General features: G+C 45.3%; 1 protein-coding gene across 2 annotated transcripts in view; it reads left to right on the top strand.

The window, feature by feature from the left end:
* The first annotated feature begins 1,891 nt into the window (after window positions 1–1,891).
* Window positions 1,892–25,854, top strand: part of GRAMD1B (GRAM domain containing 1B) — a 251,545-nt gene continuing 227,582 nt past the window's right edge. The window contains exon 1 of one of the 2 annotated variants that reach the window (XM_088017654.1): window positions 1,892–2,166. In XM_088017654.1, coding sequence (XP_087873780.1) covers window positions 2,141–2,166 — 26 coding nt within the window. In that variant the 5' untranslated portion in view covers window positions 1,892–2,140. The remainder of the gene's footprint in view (window positions 2,167–25,854) is intronic. The other variant, XM_028125885.2, reaches the window with a different exon arrangement.

Below are 25,854 nucleotides of genomic sequence, written 5' to 3'. Positions count from 1 at the left end.
AGGGAAACTAAGGCTTAGAGGGGTTAAATACCTGATTCAAGTTGACAGAGCTGGTGAAGAAGGGTGGGGCTGGGGTGCCTACTTCAGGGTTCAGACTCCTGCTCTGCTACCTGCTTTTCAACGGCCACGTTGGATAAAGGAACTGTTCCTGATTTATAGTGTAACTCCAGGGTTACGGCTCATCATTCTGTTACTTCAAGCACATGGTGTGCAGTAGGTATCATAACTTCACAAAAGAGAGTATATGAGTATAAAATGTTGGAACCCACCCAGCAGGAAGGCGCCCTTGATACCATTGTCCTGAGGAGCAGTTTGTGGTGAGCTCTGTCATTAGGGTTATGAAATGTCCGGGGGTGCCTGGGTGGCTCAGATGGTTAAGCGTCTGCCTTCAACCCAGTTCATGATCCCAGGGTCTGGGGATCCAGTCCCTACTCAATGGGGAGCCTGCTTCTCTCTTTGCCCCTCCCCCTCACTCGTACTCTCTCTCTCTTCTCTCTCTCTCTCTCTCTCGCTCTCGCATGCGTGCGCGCAAAAATAAATTCTTTAAAAAAAAATGAAATGCCCAAAACCAGACCCCTGTGAGTGAGAGTGAGTGAGAAGACTCTGCCAGTGATAACAACATCTTCTGGGACAGGAATTAATGCTATAACAATCCTCCCCCCCGCCCCCCAAGTCTTCTGGTGAGAAAGCCCTTTTGATATACATTGACACTACCAGGTAGTATTTTAGTTTCAATGTAAGAAGCACAGGGGGGAAATGTGCTCTCTTTTGCGGGTAATATAAAAATATCTGTGTCACAGTGGTCAGAATGCCAGGAAGGATAGAGAGGAAGGAGGAATATGAGAAGTGGAAAATGGGAATTTCGTAAAGCAGATCCTGTTAGCTGGATTTCTGGAAGATGGCAATAAGCAAGGATTTGTTCTTTCCCCTTTGGTTGGCCTCAGCATTTCATTCTTCACAGCCCTCCTAGAGGTAGGGAGGGCTTAAGAAGTGGTTCTGGGTAGACTGGTAAACTTGTAAACTGGCTGAGTATTTTTCCTTGATGGGCTCAGGTGCCCTCCCAGGAACATGGGTGCAGGAGGTGAGAGTGAATGAACAAGACTGTTGGGCTACCTCCTGGGCCACTCCATGTGGAGTATTCTTCTGTAGGCTTGGAAACTTGGGTGTCCTGACAACCACATAACTCAGGTCTCCTTCCAGCTAGCTGTGTGGCCCTGGACCAGTCAACGCACCTCTCTGAGCATTAGTTTTCTCTGCAAAATGAGCACTTTCAACCTGATGACTCCTCAGGCTCTACCCTGCTTTGTAGTGCTAGGATTTGGACACTCCCAACTCAGGATTCCACCCCAGCCTGAAGACCCTGCAGGTCACCTGTGGACTCCTGCTGATCTATGCCATTCGCCTTCCTCGCAACCCTTTTCACAGCTCTGCTGACACAGGGAGATCTGGTTTCCAGATGGGCCAATATCCCCTCCCAGCCGCCAGGCAGGCAGCCCCTCTTCTCTTGCCGGTTTCCGCAGTAAACTTGATGGTCTGATTTTAAAGGGGCGGTTGGTTTTCAAGGACCTGGCTGGTTGTGCGTCCCGGAGAGTTGCACTGCAGTGCTAAATGTCTGAGCGAGGCAACACCGGGAGAATCCAGGCAGCAGGCTGCACCCGGGGAGGGAGGGTGAGGGGAGGAGGGAGAGGAGGGGGGACGCGAGGGAGAGGGGACTGAGCCGGGAGCGGAAACCACAGAGGTAGAGTCGGGACGACGCGAGGAGGAGCGCAGAGGCAGGGAGGGGGCAATGCTTATATAGACCGTGGGGACTCGCTGCGGTGACTGCGGGCGCGGAGCCAGCCGGAGCCCCGGAGCCCGGCGAGGCGTCCGCCTGCCTCCCACCCGCGTCCCCCCCACCCCGCCCCTCCGGGGTACAGACCGCCATCCCCGTCCCCGCGTCCACGGTGCCCGAGCCAGGAGCCCCTCGGGGAGCTGCGCTGCGGCCCCCACCCGGGCTCGGCTCCCCCGCTCTTGGCGTCCTCGGGCTCCACTCCTCCTTCCTGCTCCAGATGGGACTGGCTCTCCTCTTTGCAAAACCGGGCTCCCCGGGAGATGCGGTGAGCCGCAACCAGCAGCCGGGGCGCCCCGACCGGCGGGCCCCATGAGTGCTTCTCCCAGCAGACCCAGGTAAGAACTTCTCTCGCCCTTCCTCAGCCCTTGGAGGACCACACCTGGATGCCTGCGGTGAGGATGGGGAAGCCCCGGGGAACCTGGAGGCTGTGGAAGCATTGGGGTGGGGGTGAGGGGTGCTGTTGGTTCTCTGAATCTCGAGTGCAGCCTCAAAGTTACCAGAGGGCACCGTAAAGCTATTAACATGGATTATGGCCTGGCTGTGGGGTCCCCTCCTGGGAGTTGGTGTTCCCAGGAAACCACTGGGATAGACTTATCTCTCTCACGAATTTCCAGAGGTGGCTGAGCTGGCTTCTTTCTCCATTCAGTTCTGGAGATGCGCTCAGGCAAGTGGTGAAGGAAGGGCTGTGGGTAGAGAGATCGAGGCTCCTCTCCAGCTTTCTGACAAAAGTTCGTACTAGGGACACTGGCTTTCCCTGTTCTGGGTGGTGCTTCCCTCCCCCAACCAGGCCACCCCCATCAATTTTATGCCTATTTCCCTTATGTTGTAGAAGTCCCAAGATTTGGGAGAAAGACAAAGTGGACATCATGGGGTGTATCTGAAGATGCCTAGTGAGACTAGGGAGAGGTTCTGCTTTTCCTAATTTCATCCTAGAGTAGAGATAGAAGGTCTAGTAATTGGAGAAACTCCTGCTTTGGACCTAGGGGTGCATGGAGACCCATTCCAGAAGGAATGGATTTAGTCTTCTGGAGTAGATGAGATGAGAAGTTGTGGCCACTTGAATGAAGTTGTTAGAGCCTACACAACTCATGTGCACCCATCAGCCGACCTCCTGCCTGGAGAAACGTCATTCCTCGGGGAGCCCCTTAGCAGGCCACACTGCTCCAAGGCCACTTATGGACAAGCATCTGAGAGTGTCTGAGGCTGAGTTTTGGTGGGCCTGGGGCAGTTGGGGGGGCGGGGGGCGAGCAGAACCAAAGAGGGGTAGAAGGATTGTGCACATCACATCCACTTGGAAGATCCTTAGCTTTATCCAAGGAAGTTACAAAAAAAAAAAAAAAAAAGACTTGTCAAAAAATAATAAGATGTTTTCATGACAGTAGCAGATGTAAAACTCCCACCGCTCTGGGAGACGAGAAAGAAATTTGTGCAGGGGGCTGAGCTGTCTCTTCTGCCAGAGCTTATGTGGGTACGTCACTTCTCCGAGATGCGAAGAGTGTTTTATGGAGGAGGAGCTCTCTGCCTGGGGGCTTTTCAAGAGGCGGGTATTTCAGCTGGGCCTCTCTCTTTGAGCTCAGGAAGCCAATATTGGAAACAAGTGGGAAATGCTGCCTTTCTACTACCACCACTATCCCCCAAAGTCCCACTTTGTCCCTAGGCTGAACTTGAGGTTCACCGTAGAGCAGGCACATCAGGGAGAGGCATCCAGGGTGTTGTTTGGCTGTGACCTGACCTTTTTCTTTACACAGCATTTAGGAGGTGAGAGGGCAACATATACACATATGTCTTCCACGTGAGCCCTTCAGTCTTAGGCTCTGGGTGAGCTTAGCATTTCTTCCCTCTATTCATCGGGGCTCTGCCTTCATTCCTGACTCACAGATCACGTCTCTCTTGCTCAGACCTCGTGTCCCTAGCTGTGTCCCCTTCCCTGCTGCTCAGGACGAACGGCCTGCCTTTGGTGGTGTGCAGTTAGGCTGCAGGTGAGGTCACCCATGTTTGCCTGAAGCCCCCCCACCCCCACCCGTCTGCTCATTTCCTTTGTAACTTGCCCAGAAGATCTTGTCCTCAAGTTGCAACTTGGGCCAAGAGTTCTGTGGGGCGTCGTCATCATCATCAGTATTCGGGAGACGAGGTCCCCAAGGGGCACATGGAAGTTCAGGTTTCCCTGGTCCACACGCAAAGGCTGTTTGGTTGTGGAGATTTGGGGCTGGGCTTTGGTGTTAGTGTTGGAAAGAAACTGGTATGAGCAATGATCCATATGTAGCCAAACTGGGGTATTGCTATAGCACCCCAGTTTGACACTGTCACCAAATATGAGTGCCTTGCTTGATTTCTCATCCAGATGTATTCAAGGGTCACAGGCCTTGAATGAAATCACATCTCTAGGGCGCCTGGGTGGCTCAGTCAGTTAAGCGTCTGCCTTTGGCTCAGGTCATGATCTTAGGGTCCTGGGATCAAGTCCTGAGTCGGGCTCCCTGCTCAGCAGGGAGTCTGTTGCTCCCTCTCCCTCCGTGTGCGCTCTCTCTCTCAAATAAATCTCAAAAAAAAAAAAAAAAAAATCACACCTTTACAAGGCGATTGGTCCCTGCCGCCCCCTTATTCTAGCCTTTACGTTTGGACCTTAGCAGTCCTTTGATGTCTTTGCAGATGAACTCACTGTTGGTTCCCTGTTAGGGCTTCCCCATCAGACACATCCATAGTCTGTACACTTGTACCTGAACCGCCAGCCCCGGGCTGCAGGTGCACTCCAGAGGGGTTTTCACTGCTCTGCTCCCACCACCTGCTGCTTGGACACAGGTGGCACGTGGCTCTTTGGGCTGCTATTTACAATTCTGCGAGGAATGATCCCCCATTCCACTTGCCCCACTGAGGGGTTGCTATCTCTTGGGGGTGCCTGCTACAGTTTATACTGTTTTGATTTTCATTGTTCTTTCAGCTTGATCAGAATCTTTTCTTTCTCCCTCTCTTTTCCCCCTTTTGCATCTGTGGATTGGAACATTTCATTTTCTGCCTAGGCATGATTACTCTTCAGGTTGTGCTAAAATCATCATTTCCTTGATTTGATCCCAAACACTAATGTGCCCAAAGCAGAAACACTGCATGTATCTTTTAGGTGCTGGGGCTCCATATACCCTTTATTTTGGTGCACGCAAGGCTCTGGCTTCTAAGAGATGCCCAGTATCCACTGTGCTTTGTACCTGGTGGGTATGCATTGCCCATGTGCACAAGGAATTAACATTGCCGATAAGAGGCAGGAGGGTGGAAACAGTGTTATAGCAAATGGGTGTGTGTTTGTGTTTTAGGAAATGGGATCCTGAGTAGGCTTATGCTGTTAGAAGGGTCACCTTCATTTATTGAAGCCTTATTTGGTGTGTGTGGCAATCGAGTTCTTTGGAGAGGGGAACTCTTGGCAGTGGACTCAAGTATAGATGTGTAAGATGGGAATGATAATGGGAATGTAAGTTCTTGTCTAGAGTGGATTCACGTTGATGAATCTGAGTTAGTGGTCTGCTAACCACCTTTTCTTTTTTTTTTAGTTGTTATTGTTATGTTAATCACCATACATTACATCATTAGTTTTTGATGTAGTGTTCCACGATCCATTGTTTTCGTATAACACCCAGTGCTCCACGCAGAACGTGCCCTCTTTAATACCCATCATCAGGCTAACCCATCCCCCACCCCCGTCCCCTCTAGAACCCTCAGTTTGTTTCTCAGAGTCCATCGTCTCTCATGGTTAGTCTCCCCCTCCGATTTCCCCCCCTTCATTCTTCCCCTCCTGCTATCTTCCTCTTCTTTTTTTTTTTTAACATATAATGTATTATTTGTTTCAGAGGTACAGGTCTGTGATGCAACAGCCTTGCACAATTCACAGCGCTCACCATAGCACATACCCTCCCCAATGTCTATCACCCAGCCACCCCATCCCTCCCACCCCCCACCACTCCAGCAACCCTCAGTTTGTTTCCTGAGATTAAGAATTCCTCACATCAGTGAGTCATATGATACATGTCTTTCTCTGATTGACTTATTTTGTTCAGCAGAACACCCTCTAGTTCCATCCCCGTCGTGCTAACCACCTTTTCTGTTAGGCTTTCCTCAAGCCAGCCATGAAGTTCTGTCTTCAGAGAAAGTCACTGGTGATCCACAGTAGGGGAGAAGTGTCGTTCATGGATAATGGAGGCCAGGAGCCCATTCTAGGCATAGTGAATGGGCTGAACGGGTAGTTCCATCAGCATACGAACGGCCATATTAATAGAAACAACCTGAATGCTTTGGTTTGAAACTAGGTCAAATAGTGGAACCTTTCTGAGACCCCAGTAGGCATGAAACAGGAAGCATCTCTCCACCCTAAGCACCCACGTGGGCTTTTGGCACGGCTCTGGAACCCCTGGTAAAAGAAATTTTCCGTTTCTGAGCCTGAATTGTAGTAAGGCCAACGCGGAGGTGGCTGTGGGCTTCGAAGATCAGAAATGGAGAATGCAACTTGAGCATTTGTTTTTTCTAAAAAACATCAAAAAATGAAACATTGATTTGCCCAAAACACAAGACCAGGGAGGTCCCACCCACCTGCCCACCCTGACCCCCGCCCGAAGTTGTAAAGCTCAATGAGTAGTAAACGTATTTGGCTAGATGAAGGGCCGTGAAGAAAGGCAGCCCCTATAGCTCATCTCCCACTTACTCTAACTGATCTCGGAAATCCCATCGTCACATTTTCAGGGCCTGGGGCCTGGGGCCTGGGGAAGGGGGATGGGATAGGAATAGGAATGGGACAGAGGAGCAGTTCCTGGAGAAGTTTGTGAGACCTGGGGAGCCTGGAACCCAGCTGCTCCAGAAGATGAGCATGGCCCAGGTGAAGCTGTTGGGGCAAACGGGGTCCCCAGGGAAGGAGAAAAAGAATAAAAATGATGCAGGAGGGGAGGGCGGGGCCGCAGAGAGAGGAGCTGATGGAGTAGAAGGGGAATGCAGAGACTAAGTGCCAGGAAAGGTGATCGAGGGGGAAGAGAGAAGATAAATGAAGGCAGTACCTTGCTCGCAGGTTCATTCTCTTCCCGTTTTCCTCTGGCAGAGGGAGAAAACCAATGATCCAGCCGAGCAGCGTGCTTTTTGTGCTCCTGGAACCTTCTCATTGAAGCTGTCAAGCCTCAACCCTCCATGGCAGCTCCTTCTATTTTTACATTTTGCAGAATTGAAATTAAATAAATGACCCTGTGATGGCGTGTTCATGAAGATTTTATCCGGCACACCCACACAGCCAGTGCTGGGGTGGCTGAATATTTAGCATAATATTCCATTTAATCAGATAAGAAGGCATCCTCCAGAGAAGCTGGGGCTCTGATAACAGCCTATGAAGAGCTGCTTTGATGAGGGTGGGCAGGAGCCAGAAAGGAACCTTGTTCTCTGGCTTGGTTGGGCTTGTTAGCAAGAAGAATTCCAGTTAACTGGATTCTGGAGGAGAGGAGCTTAGCATTTCCCCTCCCATCCTTTTTTTTTTGGGGGGGGGGGGGCACTGGGTTTGATCCCAGCCTTTGTGAGACTTCTTGGTCCACTTCTCCTTGGAGATCTCACTAAATGCAAAAGAAAGTGTTCACTTTGGCTGAACTTGCCCCGAGTGGAAGCCCTGCTTAGAATCTGGGCACTCGCCATCTTCGTTGGCCTGCTCAGGGAAGCTCATGTGTACCGTACTGGTGTTACAGGGCTTAGGCAGCAAGAATAAGGATGCTGTACATCTTGTACTTGGTTAGAACTCAGAGCAGATAATGTTTTGTTGGTTTAGACATAGACTTAGCTCCTTAAGTCCCAGGAGATTTAGTAGCAATTAAATGCATGCCCCTGGCACATAACCATTCTTTTGGAGGAAAGAAAAAAAAGCAATGCCTGTTAAGGGGACCAATTAATAAGACAAGGTTGGCTGGGTAGATGTAAAAATGCAAGGCTCTTCAAAAGGCTTGTCACTCCCGTGCACATATTGGTGTTTAATAGGGTATTTGTGGGCTCTTTTGCCATAAACATTGAATGTTTATCTGATTCTCCACCTGTTAACTTCTAAAGTGCTGTTTTGACAAATCCAGCAATAGAGGCTGGATAGCAAGACTGCTGTTGAATCAGTTCTGACTTCAAAAAGAGCAATGGATCGGACAGAATGACTCAGAAGGAGCTCTTCTTTCTGCTGGCTAGCCTTGTAGAGGCTGATCTTTCCCTCCAGAACCAAACAGGCTTACTAGTCAGAGAATATTCCCTGCAGTGACTATAAAAAGGTATCTCTGTCTCTGACGCAGAGAGTGATGGAAAGCATCGACATGAGCCATATGGGTGTATGTTCAAAGGCCCGAGGAAATGAAGGATTGACAATCCATTAAGACAGAAGCAGAAGCCACTTTCCTTCCCTTCCCTCCAGTCGAGCATCCATATGTGTTTTCTCTCTGCGTTCTTTCTTCCTGGCTATCTGGTTCAAGCAGTTTGTAGGGCATGGCTTTGTAGCCAAGGAAACTTCTTATGCATCTTGGAGAAATAGGGAAAAAAGATAAACCCAAGTCAGGTGTAAAGCTTCTGTCCGTCACTCAGGTCTCTCAGCCCAATGGTGCACGATTTCAGTGTCCATCCCATAGCCACTGGAGCCAGAAACAAATGTCCCCATCATTGCTTGGTCATATGTTGTCCCCAGATTTCTATACTTGGACTCTGAGCCTGTTCATGCTCAAGTCTTTATTTAAATGAATCCCCAGGGGCACCTGTGTGGCTCAGTCCTTAAGCGTCTGCCTTCAGCTCAGGTCATGATCCCAGGGTCCTGGGATCAAGCCCCGCATCGGGCTCTCTGCTATGCGGGAAGCCTGCTTTTCCCTCTCCCACTCCCCCTGCTTGTGTTCCCTCTCTCTCTGTCTTTCTCGCTCTGCCGAATAAATAAATAAAATCTTTAAAAAATAAATGAATGAATGAATCCCCAGAATGAGCTTCTTAACTTGTTTGGAAGTAGAAAGCTTACACAAAATCTTATCCAAAAGTTTCCCCTTTCCTGGCAAGGATGATATAGTTAGCCATCTCATAGCAGTATGGACAGTGAAAAAAAGCATCTTGAACCCTTCATTATAACTATTTTATTACTGCTGAAATACCATTGGCATTACATGTTACTGAGCATAGAGCTCTTTGTCATGCAGAATTATTATTATCTGCATTGTAGAGTTGCAGAGATCAGGAGGTACAGACACAAGATCACATAGGCAGGAAGTGGCGGAGTTAGGACATAAACCAATGTTCTATTTTTAAATACTGTGATCTATTCGTAAGTACTCTTCTTCAATACTATGATACCATTCTTTCTCTTGTGGATTGCACTCTAAATTTTCAGTGTCCTCTTTCTTTCGTGGCCTCTCCCATGATCTATCATTAGTTCTTTATCTCGGGTAAAGGGGTCTACAAGCGTCTCCTTGTAGCTGGGACACAAAGGGATTTCTTAAAATATAGATACCTATGCAGACCTAATTAAAGGACTTTAGGACAAAGAGGTAGACTATTACTTTCCTTGACACTTCCTGCCTTCCTTTTATGCTTTGGTATGTTAATGACTGCCAAATTTTCTTGACATTTAAGTCAAAGAAATTGCTGAATGAAAGCTGGCTTTCTAGGGCACCTGGGTGGTTCAGTCAGTTAAGCATCTGCCTTCCGCTCAGGTCATGGTCCCAGGGTCCTGGGATCGAGCCCCGCATCGGGCTCCCTGCACGGTGGCGAGTCTGCTTCTCCCTCTGCCTCTGCTATTCTGCCTACTTCTGCGCTCGCTCGCTCTCTCTCTCTCTGTCAAATAAATAAAATCTTTAAAAGAAAAAAAGAAAGCTGGCTTTCTACCTACTCCTTATAACTGCGATATCCCTCCTCTTGTAGACGACGCTGAAGGAAGAGTCCTGCCCCTTAGCCTGTTCAGGGGAACAGTGGCTAAATACATTTCTGTAAGACGAAGAAAGTATAGGAGAATTTGAGGGGAACTGCCATTTCCAAAAGAGAGCCAAGGCAAGTCCCTTAGGATTCAAATCTCAGTAAATCTGTCTTTTGAGGTCTTTCTTCATCTTGGCTGAGGCTGTTCCCTCTATTTGAGCTCAGCTGGCAACAATCAATAGAGTGTGTTAATTTCTGGTCCTGGCTGGTGTTTTGTATGCATGAGCTTCCTGCTATTTGTCTGAAAAAGCGCAAGCCCAGGTAAATAAGGCTGTGCTGATGGCTTTATTTAGCAGTTAGACCAACCCCAGCTGGATGGTATATTTTGGCTTGTCAAGAAGCAGGAACAAGTTAGCAGGGACTGCAGGTCTGTGTTCTTAGAGTGTTTGCCATGGATGAGAGGAGAAGATTTATAAAACCGAGTTTAAAAATTGATTTCGTCTATTCTTTTTTTTTCTCCTAAAATATAATCATTCTTAACACATCTAGATGCTGTAGGAACCAGAGTTCAGTGCTGGTGCTAGGTTTCAACTCTTCTACCTGAAGCCTGATCTCTCTTAGCAACAGCCAAATTTAATTTAGGGATTGAGCTTTTGGGCTGTCTTGTATACCTACATTAAAATCATGGTGCTGTGATCAAGTTTTGAGAACTGATTTTGGGAGAGGATAAAAAGTGGTACAAACAAGACTGAAATAGGAGAGCGAAGAATCCAGACATTTGCAATTGGTATGGCATTTATTCCTGTGTGAGCAGTGAAGAGAAGTGAGTTGATGGATTGGAATCTACGTTTTCCAGAGCACTGGTGAAGCACCCTTATCTCTTATTCTTTTCTACCAGCTGTGGACAGGATGTAACATGTTCTCACCCCAATTTTATTCTGTTCTTCTTGTTTATTTCTGTCATATTTCTTTTTACCACATCCTCTTTTTATATTCTTGCAAAAAAACTCCTGTTACACAAGAAACCAGATGAGTATTGAGGATGCAGAGTTGAATAAGATGGTTCTTTCTTCAAAGAGCTCATGGTTTCTAGTAAGGAGCATGAAGTAGAGGAGGCAAAGACAACTTGTTAATGGCTCTAAAGAGGCAAGAATAAGGTGGTGTGGGACCACCAATCCAGAGCCGTGAGTAGGACGGTCCAGGTCAATCTGAGAAAGCTTGTTCAGAAAAGGTTATATTTGAGCTGGGTTTTAATGGGCGAGTAGGCATGCTCCAGATGGAGAAGGACAAAACCTTCTAGAAGGTGAAGCAGCGAGCCTGGAGCAGTGAGCTGGAGTCAGATGTGAGGGTCCACTTATATAGCTTGTACTTAGGCGACTGGGAGCCAAGACCTTTTTCAGCAGGAGGGCAAGAACAGATGTGGATTTTTAGGAAAGTAGCCAGCAGCCATGTGGAGGGTAAACAGAAACAGGGAGAGTCCAAGGACTAGGTGCCATAAAGTGGCTGCTGAGTAGTCCAGGTGAGATTTGATGGGGGTCCGAAATCGGGCAAGAAATGTTGGAAGGGATTATCCAGCTTTGAGAATTAGTTTAAAAAGGAGCCTTCAAGATACAGTAGCAGGTGGATGGTGGAGGCTGAGGGAAGGAAGAGGAGACACCATAGATTACAGTACAATTCTCGCTCCATGTCCTCTGAACTGGGTCATTAGCCGTAAACGGAGACGTGAAGTACCAGAAAAGAAGCATTAGTTGAAAGAGAAGGTAAAGAGAGCAAAATTTGAGCAGAATGAGGACTGAAAAGAAGCTACTGGAGTAGAGATGTAATGAGTCATTTGTAAAGTTAGCAAAAAAATGTTTCCGTGAAATTGTGAAGGAAAATGGGATGGGAGCAAGCTAGTACCATTGCCCAGAGCTTAGGAATTGAAGACAACAGAGAGTTCTGGAGCATTACTCTCAATATTTGAGTAAGAGGAGGACATGACAACCTAGAAGTAAGGATGAGAAGATTTTTTAAAAAGAGGGGAATCATTTGAATATGCTTTTCAATAAAAGGGAAACTTCTAGATAGAAAGAGAGGGATTGAAGTTAACATGAAAGAGAAGAGACAGCTGAGAGGGCAAAGTTCTTAAGAACGCAGAAGGTAAAAAAAAAAACACAAGCCACTGCCACCAACAAAAAACTCAGAAGGTAACAGACTCTAGCAAAAAAGAAGAGGGGCTGGGATTAAATTTGTAGAGGGAGGAATGGAAGGGTACCAGTATTTATGGCCCGCCAAGCATCGTGCTAGGTATTTTATGTTTATTGATTTATTTCATTTTCATTAAAACCCTACAAGGAGAGGGAAGGAAAGCCCCTTTCTTTGGAGGAGGTGGGAAAACAGCAAAAGGTGTTACTTTCGGAAGTGCAGATGTGAAGAACCATGGAAAGTAGCTTCAAGTAGTAACCTCTACTTCCTCTGTGAAGAAGAGGTGAAATCATCTGAGAGTAGAGTAGAAAGTGAGGTAAAGAAGAGTGGAAAACTTTCAGAGTGTCAAAATTACTAACTTCGGACAAGCAGAAAGATCCCCATATAGAGCTGCTGACCCCTGTTGAAGTTGGAAAACATACTGTGTGATGGCACCATTGTCTCCCTCCTCCCCCTCCCTGGGAGCTGGGCAGAGCGAGCAGTTGGTTGGATTTCTCCTGGGGAGGAGATGCATCCCGTAGGTTTGGCCAAACCGCAAGGCATTGAGAGTGCTGTTGAGATTATTGAGGAAAGGGACCTAGAGGAAAGTAAAGCCACAAGGTGGCAGATAAACTGAGAGAAGACAGAAGAGATTTAAGGGAGGAATGGAATGAGAAATTTCAGATTGGAGGTTGAGATGGTGAAGGTCTCAGAGGAACTTTGAGATTCTGGGGTTGACATTGGGATAAAAGGTTGTTTCAAGCAAGATGCTTGTCAGTGACCCCCTACCTTAAACTGGCATTGTCTTATTTGTATTATCAAAAGATGGAGTTGTGTATTGTTGGATGGGTGACCAAGAAGGGCTGTGAAATTCCACATTGGATGGTCCACATCCATCTGCTGGAGTGAGGTGGGTGCGGCCTCTTTGGGAACAGAGTGTTATACTAGATGACACCTCGCGTCTGTTGTCCACCAGGGGCAGAGCCCAATTAACAGGTATTTTGAAGAATATCTAAAACGTGTGAGTGCAGGCTTTTTTCACCTGGGACTTTTGAAAGTCCAAGCCACAGTTTTGGTTTTTTGTTTTTGTTTTTTTAGTGGGCTTTATTATTTTATCTTATTTTATGTCATCAGTGGCTTAAAATAAATGTATCCTTTCCAGAGAACATTTTCTGTTTCTCAGTTCACGAACTTTTAGGTTCAAAAAGTGAATTTTCTGGGGCCACTCCCCACACACCATTCCAGCCAGGTAACATAATGGCTTCCATTTTCATCCAATCTGGCATATCAGAGGGGTTGATTCACCACTGGGCCACATGCTTCCTACCAGTGTTGTCACCAGAAGCTAAGTATATGATGGACCTGCTGAGGCCGACAAAGGATCTTTTTGTCATTGAGGGAACAGTGCCAGCAGGTGATGAGCCCTGCCTGTCTGGCCCTTTCTGACTTGTTCTGTTAGAGTTCTCTATGGTTTGTCTATCTGGATGCACTGTCTCCACCCTCCCACCACCTCCCTGCCGCCAAGACTCAGCCTCAGGCTCCCTGTTTCTAGATGTTGTTGGCTGGATCATTGCAACATCTATAGTTTGGTGCAACTGCCATGTCTCTGTTCTGCACACAAAAACCAAAAGAACACAATCTCTAGGTATCTGTGAACAATTGGTGTCATCGAAAAAAAAAAAAGCTTTAGAAGTCAGGAAAAAATGTTTCAGCTGTGTTTTATCTGCCTGTTTGTTCACCTCAGTTACAGAGCACTGAAGCAAGGTTTTAAAACATCCTTTCTAGGTCAGTCTGCTGTCCTTTCTTACAGCCAGTTCTGGTTTCTTCCAAGGCTGTTACAGTGGCGGATTAAATGCAGGGCTTCAGTGTAGACAGCAAACACAATTACCCAGGCAATAATCTGTTAATGTGTCCTTCTAATGATTCAGTCATTACTTAGCTTTATGGTGAGCTCTGGATAAGAAATATTAAGAATCACGATGTCTGTTGCCTTCTGTGGCTTCACTTTTATGGATTCTTGGCTGTTTAAGGGCCTAGAATCATCTCATTTAACCTTTTACAGATGAGGAAAATGGAAAATCAGTCATCCAAGTCCATAAATTTGGTTGGTGGCAGATCTGGGACTAGCCCCCCCCTCCCCACTTCTTGACATAGAATTTAGTGTTAGCAATTTAATCTCCAGTTGCTGGAGGAGGATATTTTGAGGTGATATTTTGAGTTGAATGGTGTTCCACTTAGGTGACAGCTTGTGGGGGCAGCATGTAAAGTTTTCTGGTCCTCAGTTTGCCCTATATACAGATTATCTTGTAAGGTTTTCATCCTGCACCCGCTGGATGAACGAGGGGGCTGAATTGATTGCCCCCTTCCTTTGTTGTATGGTGGGTGTGTGCGTGAGGGAGAGTAATTTGAATGGGTAAACTGTTTTACCACTACACATTTTTAAAACTTGTGCGCCATGGAGCACTGGGTGTTATGCACAATGAATCATGGAACACTACATCAAAAACTAATGATGTAATGTATGGTGATTAACATAACAATAAAAAATATTAAAAAAATAAATTAAAACTTGTGCACATGACTAGCAAATAAAAATTGATCTTCTGATTGTTTATAACATGTCATCCTCTATTAACAGGCAGATATTTTTTTTTTAAGATTTTATTTATTCTGGGGCACCTGGGTGGTTCAGTCATTAAGCATCTGCCTTCGGCTCAGGTCATGATCCCAGGGTCCTGGGATCGAGCCCCGTGTCGGGCTCCCTGCTCAGTGGGAAGCCTGCTTCTCCCTCTCCCATGCCCCCTGCTTGTATTCTCTCTCGCGCTCTCTCTCTGTCAAATACATAAATAAAATCTTAAAAAAAAAAAAGACCATGCATTTAGAGGTGGGCAGACCTGCCTTTAAAAAAATAAAGATTTTATTTATTCATTTTTATTTTAGAGAGAGAGCGAGAGCACGCATGCGCATGTGAGCAGGGGGAGGGCAGAGGGAGAGAGAGAATCCCAAGCAGACGCTGCACTGAGTGTGGAGCCTGACACAGGGCTCAATCTCATAACCCCGAGATCATGACCTGAGCTGAAACCAAGAGTTGGACACTTAACTGACTAAGCCACCCAGGTGTCCCTAACAGGCAAAGATTTGTGTTGATATTGAGAACTGACCCTTTCTAAAACATTATTGGTCTCTTATACAGCTAAGAGGATAGAACTATGTAGAGCAACAGTAGGGTTTACCTGGTCTTATAGGTGGAAGGTTTGATGATGTGGATGGATTTGCCATAACATGGGCATGGATTTCCCTGACGGCCAGTCACTGGTCACGTGGCTTCTGGTCTGCTAAGGTATGGCACAGACTGTGTGTGATCTGCCCTAGTGGGGGAATCCGAGTCAGTCACTGCTTGCCCTTCTGGAAGAAGTGGGGGTGCTCCCAAGTCACTGATCTGGGCCTTGTTGGTCAGTTTGGTGGATTAGATGCCCAGGGTTGGAGATGCTGGTACTAAGCAAGTGCCCCTAACTCTGGGATTTTTGTCACTCTACAGGACAGCCGTACTAGAAAAGGGTAAAAAAAAAACATGCTTAGGAAGAAGAGAATCTCCAAGGTAAATCTCTTACCTATGTAGGTGGGAGAAGATCATTTGACCATCCCTAAGAAAATGACTGGGAACCAATAAAGCTGCGCATAAGAATATTATAGAAGTTGGGGCACGTGGGTGGCACCATCGGTTAAGCATCTGACTCTTGATTTTGGCTCAAGGCATGATCTCAGGGTCCTGAGATCAAGCCCCATGTCAGGCTCCACGCTAAGTGTGAAGTATGCTTGTCCCTCTCCCTCTGCCCCTCCCCCCGCTCGCTCTCCCTCTCTCTCTCTCTCTTTCTCAAATAAATAAATAAAATCTTTTAAAAAAAGAAAGAAAATTATGGAAGTTCTCTGAGAAAGTTTCCTCGTTTCCTGTCTCTGCCTCCATGGAACATGAGTTAATAAATTATATTGTAGAGCCCAGACAGAAATCATATAGGCTCTTCTTGCCAGAGCTTGAGGTCCCTGAGAGTTGAGCTGTACAGAACTCACGGTCATTGTGGAGAATTATTTATTTGCTGATTATTTTGCTATCCCCAGGGAGAATCCCATCTGGACAAAATATCAGTTAACAGCCATGTAGTCATCCATGTTAATAGCTTTACTGAGTGTGTGCTCAGATATGTTCGCCACAAAGAGAAGTGGGAGATGTGTAGGTGTCTCACTGTGTCCATGGTCCCTATGCTAAGACTGTTTTCCTAAGACTGTTTTCCTGGACTGATCAAATGCTATAACTGCTTCCAAAATGTTAAAATATGTTGTCATTTGGATTGTCCCTATGTTATCTGTGTTATTGTTTGTCTGTTCTTAAATTATCATTCAGTAATACTGTGTTTTGTCTGTCCGATTCTCCCCTGCCTCAGTCAAACCAAATCACATCTTCCAAGGTAGGCCATGTTGTTGTTGAGTCTTGGAGATCAAAAATGGTAATGCAAGGTAAACATGACTCTACTACTTACAGCCACCTTCCTCTGCCATAATCAACCACTGTCTCTGTTGAACTTTTAACTGAAACCACAGTCCAGAGTTTCAAGGAGCCATCTCTCAAACACGGGTATCATTAAAGTCCAGAGATTTCTTACCACAGATTTACTATCTTTGGAATAAAAGCTGGAGAGCAGCCTAGCTCATGTCTAATGCAGGAAGGGCAAGTTAAAAACAGTCTTTGGCATCCTTCAGATCACTGATCCTATAGGCATTACAACCTTCATGCGTTGTTTTGATAATAGCCTCCTGGTGCACTTACCTGCCATTTGGTTAAATTATTGCAAAGCAACAGTGACCCTCTGCTCTTATTTCCAAATCACCCAGTGTAGAGCTAATGGGCTCTCACTCTGTGCTCACTGCACAGATCATGAGATGACAGATGTGGAAGAAGCAATCCTAAAAATGAGCTGTATTAAAACATAATTTAAGGTTGTGTTGCTGGGGTACTGTAGCTTAGGTAGGGCATGATGGCATCTGTCCTCCCCAATGTCCTTTAGAACAGGAAAGTATCTTTCCGTGAGTGAGCTTCCTTCAAAGTAGTCATAGGGTTCCAGTAAAAGATATTCATTTCCGCTTGGCATTGATCCAAGTCGAATCTATATCTGAAGCATCATCATCTTCGTCATCGTTATCTGCAGTCTTTTATTGAAACATCTACCATGTGCCAAACACTGTGCTATGCACAGTACATTCATGATCTCACTTAGCTCATACCACCACGAGTCAGTTTTATTAATTTCTCAATTTTACAGGTAAGGAAACCAAGACTTAGGAAACAGTGACCTTTCAACGTTATTTTATTAGTGTTAAGAGCTCTGATTTCGGGCGCCTGGGTGGCTCAGTTGGTTAAGCGACTGCCTTTGGCTCAGGTCATGATCCTGGAGTCCCGGGATCGAGTCCCGCATCGGGCTCCCTGCTCATTCTCTCTCATTCTCTCTCTCTCTCAAATAAATAAAATCTTAAAGAGCTCTGATTTCAAGCCTCATCTTCCAATACAGCTATGTTACATGAAACCAAGCTGTCAGAAACTATTTACCAGGCATCTCCTTATGTAAGGTACTTTATTCGATTTGGGGGGGGGGAGGTACAAAGAGGCATAAGATACCTCCCGTTCCCTCATGGCTTCAAATGTTGTTGGGCAAGAAGTCATTTTAAAAATAATTAACAGTACACTAAATGCTCAATATGTGAAACATAATAAATGATATATTAGTAAGGAAGAGGTCTTGAAGAAGGTGAGATTCACAACGGGCCTTGAACAGTGGACAAGATTTACGTAGATGGAAAAACAAGAGGAAAAGCCTTTCACACAAGGGAGGTGATGTGAACAAACCCTAAAATTGAACAAGTACAAGGCACGTTACATTGTTGAAGGGTGCAGGGCGGTGGGGGTGGGTAGAGTTATCCAGGAATGAGGTGTTTGTGTACTCATCTGTTGAGTCAACAGATATTTGAATGTGCCTACTACATGGAGATATTCCATAGGGGAAGAAGGAAAGATGAGCTTGAAAAGGTAGAGTAGAGGCTTATCGATATCAAGTTCAGGAGCTGGGACTTTATCTACCTTGCAGACACAAAGTTTATAATCACTAGTCTGCGAGCTATAGGTGGATTTCAAAACCTTCTCTGAAGAAGTTCCAAACTAGTTTTCTGTGTCCTGTCACCCTTCCCCAGGTTTTTCTGGACTTCGTATCGGAGGGTGGGCAGTCCTCTAACGAGGACATCTATTTATCTGTATGGAGAATGCCCATGTTTAGAGAACAGGGGAAGAAGGAAAGCCAAAGAAGGACAGATTGGGGAATTAGGCTACTGTCCTGTCACTGATGCTCAAAAAAGAGAGTGTGAAGAAAGGACAGAGGGAAAGGTGTCATGGGTGTTAAAGAGAAGACGAGATTACAGACCCACAGAGATTTGGTGCTTTTGCATGTGATGATTAAATTTGAGGATCGGTCTATCAGTGATGGTGGAGAGCACATTTCAGTGGTGTGCTGGGAACAATAACCTTATTGCAGGAGGTTACTAAGTAAAAGGAAAGATGGTCATCGCAGCATAGAGACTGCTCATTTTGTAAGTTCAGCAGGCAAAGGAGAAGAAAAAGAAAATAACAGCACGGGCACAGAATTGATCAAAGTTTGGGAATTTTTTCCCTCTAAATGGGCAAAACCGTAATTGAGCTCTAGGATATGGACAGAGGAAGAAATTGAAAAAATTGGAAATGAAGGATGTAGCCGAGGGAACTCTTCCTATCCACTGGGATTTTGTAGCATCGTGTTTTAACGATAACTGGATGGGTAGAACTTTGAAACTCTGGATGGTTGTATTGGCACAGTTATTATGTGCTTTCCATACCCCCCACTGCGTTCTCTAGCCTTACACCATAAGCCTTTATCATCCTTAAACCCATCTGCTACTGGATGGTGACTGGGCGTCCGTGATTGTTGATCTATTGTTGGAGCCATCTCTTTTCTCAAACAGATAGGTTTCTGGTTGAGTGTGTTTACAACCCTTTACGTATCTATTTGGCTGTTTTTCTTTAGTTTTCCATCCTTGTGACATAGGACTTTTGGATTACTGAAGCCTTTCTGTTTTGTATGAATGAATGGACAGATGGATGGATGAGTGAATGAATGAAAGAAAATTTGACACAAAGATTCATCTACCCAGGAACGTATGCGTATGCGCGCATGCACATATTGCGCGTATATACACGTTGATTTTTATTTTATTTTTTTAATTTTTATTTATTTGAGGAGAGAGAGAGAAAACACCAATGGGGGGAGGGGCAGAGGGAGAGGGAGAAGCGGACTCCCAGCTGAGCAAGTGCCTGGGGGACAGGACCCACAGGCAGGAAGAGCTGCTGTATACACACATTGAAACAATGTATTTCAACATTTACCTACAGAGCAGCTATTATGTGCCAGAGACTGTGTTAAGTGTTAGGGTTGCAGAGAAGAGTGAAGTTATAGGCCTTGCTGTCAGAGATGTTCACTCTTTGGGGAAGAAGTCCGATTTGCAAATGGACACTTTATGTCTCACATGATCAGGGCAAAGACAGAAGTATGGCCAGGTGCTGTCGCAATAAAAGAGGGGCACTCAGCCCTGCCTGGGAGTGTGGAGAAAAGTTTCCTGGAGGAGGTGATGCTTAAGCAATTATATTTTGAAGGATAAGTGAGAGCAGTCAGAGAAAAGCCTAAGCAAAGTCACGGCCAAAGAAAGTATGGTTTCTATAGAAAACATTAAGTTATTTTGGAGTTATCAGAGTATAAAGTAAGAAGGATGGCTTGAAGGAGATGTGCCTGGGTAGGCACCCTAGGCGAGGGTATCAGGGACCTTACATGCTATGCTGAGATCCTGTGAGGAACTTAAGCAGGGTGATGTCATAATCATATTTACGTGCAGATCTAGTATGGTTGCAAATGATTGATTCAAGAGAGTGATTCAATTAAAAATGATTTTGGCTCCAATTTGGTGGAAACCAAATTAACAGCAGCTTAAATATGTGATGATATTTTTCATGCAAGGAGGAGTCCAGAGAAAGCTGGTATCTGGCATTGGTTTAGACACCTAACCATGCAGTCAAGGACCCAGGCTCATTTTCACTCTACCATCCGCACCATTTTTGCTTTTGATCCTCATGCTGTTACTTTGTGGTCATGAGAAGGCTGTTACTGCTCAGGTATCATGATCATGTTCAAGGTGGACAGAAGGGGAATGTGGTGGTACCAACAGTGTCTGCCCCCTTTCAAGAAAGCACAGGTTCTCCCAGAAGCTTTCCAGTACACTTTCCTTCATATCTCATGGGCCAGACGTAGAAGGAGCCATCACTGGCTGCAAAGGAGGCTGGAACAAAATATTCTTTCTAGCTTCCATAATAAGGAAGGGCAAAGGAAAAAAAGGCATTTGAATTGAGTGCTGAGTTAGCCAACCAATAGTATATGTCACACCCATTTATCTCTAGCAGGTGTAGAGATTGGACTGCCCTCTGGTAAATAACATCCTATGCCAGGCAGTGAAGGAGGCAAAGTACCCAACTTAGAGCAAAACAGTCAACAGGTGTTGTAGCATTTAGAAGAGAAATGGCCAGAAGAGGAAGAGCACTGAGGCTTGGGTGCCATCAGCATCGTTTGTGGCCTGGGTATCATAAGGGCCTTCTCCCTGCTGAACCAGTAAATGTCTGGCTCATCCCCAGGTTGGTTGGTGGAAACTGACAAAATCCACCTTTCTGCCATGGAACTGACTTCTCTTTTGCCTCTTTATAGGCCTCATAATCAATCAATCAATCAATCATTATTTATTCCAGTGCTGGAATCATGCTAGCCACTGTGGGGAGATATCCAGGATGGAGTTTAAGAGGTAACATTAGAAGAATAAGAACCATGTCATTCCTCAAGTAGCTTATGTTCTCTATGCGGAACAGTTTACATAGTATAAGGGAAGACAGGTGCGCATGCTTCTAGCTTGGTATAAAGTGTCAGTAACTCAGGCCTGGGCCACAAGGCTCCTGCAGATTGGATCTTACAAATTCAAGGTCAGTTGTTGCCACTCTGCCTCTTCTCAGCAGTGCATTGCAGAGCTGTCTACCTGGTCTGCCTCATGCATACATGTCAGGAATCAGTGTTTGGCCTACAGCCAACCCCTCCCCTCCCCTCCACGTGCCTTCACAGGTGCATACACTCTTGCTGGAGTATGTTCTGTCTCCAGCCCCTCTCCCCTAGCCAGCATGTCAGAAGGAAAGAGAACAGTTCTGCCATATCCATCTGACTGCTTTATTTCTAAATTTGAAAAAAATAACAAAGCACTATGGTGGCATTACAAAAAGGCTTAGAGAAAAATGGACAGTCACCTATAATCCTACCTCCCTAATATAACCAGGGTATAATCTCTTGTAGTTTTAGCATGGAAATAATGCTTTTTTGCATGCCTGTAGTCAGGGAGCGTGTACAGTTCTGCATTCTGCTTTATTTACAGAGTTAGAGCTCATAAAACTGTGTTGAATAAATGAATATTGATGAGCAGTCTTCATAAGAACAAGATGTACCACCTCATGCCCATTGTTGTTACTATACATTGTTTTTCATTTTCTCTATTTGAATAGAGATGGGGACACTAGAGCTTTTCCAGAGTTCCACTTTTATGGTGTGACCTTTGAGTCCTGATATAGACAATAGGAAAATTCTTAGCATAGGATCCGAAGCCTTGAGAAGATTTGGAATCCTGGTGGGCAGAAGGATCACTGTAGTCCCATTCTTCCGCAGCGGGAAGCATCTTAAGTGAAAAGACCATCTCTCTCATTCATGACCATGGGCACAATTATCTTTTTTGTTTCTCTTTGTCCAAATGTTGCCCTTTTATCTGGAGGCTGTTCAAGGAACGGGAACTTTCTTGGTTAAGGGCGGGGGGTGGGGGCGCACTTGGACCAAGTCCTTGGAATCTGAGTTCTTTCCTCTCACAGGGATTATGTCTGGGTGGCTATTCCTGCTCACTCTGTGATCCCAAGTAGTTTGCTCTGTTTTAGAACTGCCATGGAATTTTGGAAACTTGGTAATAGCTCGTTAACTGAAGAACACATGTTGAATTGTAGTTCATGATTCTTCTGGTTCAGTTCTGCAAGTTTTAATTAAACCCACAAAGTTTACAAGGAATTCATTTACATTAAGCAGCATTATCTTCTTCCTTCTCATCCAGTCCTACCTTCTTAAATTATTCCCAAGAACTGCTCTAAAAGAACAAAGTGTCAGCTTTGACAAACAAACTCTACCTCCCTTCAGCCATTCCTCTTCATCTCCTGAATTCCTTTGACAGTCAAATAGATAGATCCAGTAAGACAAGATTATTGCATTCATTTCCTTTAGGCTTATTTATCCTGGGAAGCACCTCTTCTGTCATGTCTGTACACCTCGCACCAGGATGATAGCTGTTACAAAAATCCAAAGATAAATGCCTCAAAACATTGGCAGCCAAATTAATTCCAGAATTTCTCTCACTCATGCTATTAAATGATCAACCTCCAACCTGATGAGATGTTCTGGGTCCACAAAATATTAGACGAAGAGGGCAGAGTATGTGTGTGACATCTCAGAAGTAATGCCATCAAGGAAGAGGAGAAGGGAGACTGTGCTGCCAAGGAAGCTGGAGCCAGGTCTGGGGAACATCTAAAGCAGCAGCTGAAGAGGTGAGGAAGCAAGCTCTAAGGGAAGGGGTGAATCATCGCCATGCTTTGTTTATTTGCTCCTGGCTTTTATGAAGCTCCCACAGTGACCAGTCTGTGAACTGGGCATGCTCCCTTGCCCTCTGCCCTCAAGTACCATCCAGAAGAGCTGGGAGATAATATACACTTAGAAGTGCCAGGGGCTCTCTGGTACTCTCTAGATGGAAGGCCCCAAAGCAGGAACCTCAGAAAGTTTATAGATCTCCAAAGAAAAGACCCACAAAAGATATTCAAGTCCAATTAAATGGCCTGCCTTTTGTGGTCATGTCCTCTCAGCAGAAAGGGGGCATCTGCACGAGTGGCAGTTGTTCTGTCCCTTTGTATGTGGCTCCTGTGGATTTTAGACTGAGTATAGAAAAGTGCCTAGCCTGTGGCAGGCCCTCAGTGTTCGGTCGTTCCACTCCCCCCGCCCCCTTCAGTATGGATTTGTTTCGTTTCCTACAGGCACAGAGCCAAGGACCCATGCGTTGTAGTGGACAGAGCACTGGGCTTGGCAATAGTTATCAAAACCACCACTTAGTGAGCATATCCTCAGTGCTAGGGATGTGGTTGAAGGTATGATCTTTCCCATTTACTTCTGAAGACACTAAGGCTTGGAGCCACTGATTAACTTGCCCAAGATCATAGTAAGACAAAGACTTGGCACTAGAACCCAGTTTCATTTGACTCCAAAACCTGTGTGTGTGTGTGTGTGTGTTATTCCTATGACGAAAACTGGTTTTGATTCCCAGCTCTGTTGCTTCCTAAATGAATATTTCATTACTCTGGGCCTCAGTTTACTCATCTGCTCAGTAGAGGGGGGGTTAGGTGTTTTCTGACGTCTCTACTAGCTCTTAAGTTCTGTGCATTGTCTAATGCTTGGTCTTAAGCAGGACTTTTATCAGCAGAATCTTCATCAGTCTGGAATATATGGGGGAAGGATAAGAGAAATTCTTATTCATTTAATTACTATTCATTAATTACTATCTCTTGAGTGCCCCTGGGGGGATACAGCAGAGACCAAGCTGTCATGGTCTGGCCTTTGGAACTTACAGGTAGAACAGGGAAACAGACCTTGCATATGTTGCAAGAACTGAGTGTTTTGCAGCAAGATAACAGCATATGTAGACACTTCTGAGGCTAATTCATGTGAACCGAATTTAGTCAGTTCAGTGAACATGCATGTGTCCCAGAAAAGCAAGCAATGGAGCTTTAACATCAGAGCGTATCAGACAGAACATCCTTCCTGAGTTCAGTCTTCTTTCCTATTACTCTCTTCTCTTCTTTTTTCCTACTACTCTTTCTCTCACATAACCCAGTTGTGGTGGAGATTGTGGAAAGAGCATAAAGCATTGTACCGTGTCAGCCTACAGAGGAACAAGGGAAGATGGAGGCAAGGAAGAAGGGCGGGAGGAAGGAAGGCTGGGGAGCAGGGTTAGAGGGGGATGGAATAAGGTAAAACAGTGGGTTACTATTAAAGCTTATTGTTGAAAGTTAAGCACATCTTCCAAGTACTCACCACAGCAGAAAGGATATAAAATACTAGGTGGGAGAAAAGAGAAGAAACACAGATCCATAGTTCTCTCTACTTTGGAAGGGACCCATAAGCCAAGAACTCCATCCGCATCCGATTTAACACAAGGCAGCCCCTTTGACTGTGGGACAGTGTAGGAGGGGCTTTTTGTTAAGCTGATTATTATTATTTTTTTTTTTGGTAATAACTTCTATTGCCTGGCTTTAATTCTGTCCTTCTGGGTTACATTAAGCTGATTAAGTTTTTCCTCTTTCTTGCTTGCTTGCTTGCCTTCCTTCCTTGCAATATTTAAAAGTCGTCATCATGTTTCCCTTATGGCTTTACTACTGTATGCTAAATATCCAAACTCGACTTTTTCATAATCTTTTGTAATCTTTTGAATCTCGTTTTTTTAAGAAATTTTTTAAAATTTTTATTTATTTGACACAGAGAGAGATAGCAAGAAAAAGAACACAAGCAGGGGGAGTAGGAGAGGGAGAAACAGGTTTCCCGCGGAGCAGGGAGCCCGATGTGGGGCTCGATCCCAGGACCCGGGGATCATGACCTGAGCCGAAGGCAGATGCTTAACGACTGAGCCACCGAGGTGCCCCTTTTGAGTCTCTCTTGTACTTCAGTTGGTTAGAGTCCCCCTGGAAAGTGGAACCCCCAGAACTGAAGTCAGCTGAAAAGTAGTCCAGCCCTCTTTTCAGACATGTGAATTTGGATGTAGCCCAAGATAAATTTAGATTTTTTTTTACAGGTGCTTTACTCTAAGCTTATAGCAAACTAAATTTGTGTACCATCAATCAAAGAGCTACAACTTTTCCTAATATACCATCATTTTGCCTACATTTCTTTATCCTGTTCACAATAATATAAAGATACTGTTGGATACATTGCTATACTCAAGATATTCACTGTGTTTAGCAATTCTTTTATCTTTTACCATAGTCTAAGAACTATCAAAAAAGGCAGTGAAGTTCCTTTGACATTCCTTGGTCTTAGTGAAACTTTGCTGGCTGCTATTGGTAACCACTTTGCATCCCGAATGTTCATAAAATCACCTTGTGAAGTAATACAGTTTTGTAATTCCGCTAGAGATCCATTTCAGTTCACTGCTCTATAATTTGTAGAATCTGCTTTCTTTTCTTCCCATTTTTTGAAAATTGGAATAGTTGCCCAGTGTTAGTTTTACGTCATCATTTTTTATTCATAATTACACACACGTACACACATATTCGTGCACATGGGCATGCACGCACATGTGAAGCCATGGGGAGGAAGTGTGTATGAAGCAGCAGCGGAACAGCATCAGAGAGTTCATGGTGAAGTGTGCCCCTGACCACTCAGGTTGGGTAGAGAGGAGGAGGGAACTGAGGAATGTGGGAGGATGCCTCCTACAGATCCCTGGGAGGGGGGAGGGGGGATCCGTTAAGGCTCTTTGAATGAGGATGTCTTTGTTACCAGGCCCACTGCCAGGGCCCTCCCTAGGTGATGCCAGGGAAGCACTTGCCTCAGGCACACAATCTAAGGAGGTGGCCCATAACTCCATAATCAAGGTAAATAATATATTGACGCAATATATTTCTTTGAAATAATAGCAATGTGGAAAAGTCCACGGTGAACAAAATGTCAAAACTTTGAATAAAGGCAGGATTGGTATGTTTTAGGCTTTTTTTTTTTTTAAGATTTTATTTGGGGTGCCTAGTGGCTCAGTTGGTTAAGCAG

This window comes from Eumetopias jubatus, unplaced genomic scaffold (assembly GCF_037043125.1).
Source record: "Eumetopias jubatus isolate StellerSeaLion01/CBP00866 unplaced genomic scaffold, mEumJub1_p1.0 scaffold_13, whole genome shotgun sequence".
NCBI lineage: Eukaryota > Metazoa > Chordata > Mammalia > Carnivora > Otariidae > Eumetopias > Eumetopias jubatus.
Note: the sequence above shows the minus strand (reverse complement) of the source record. Positions and strands in the feature narration are given on the sequence as shown.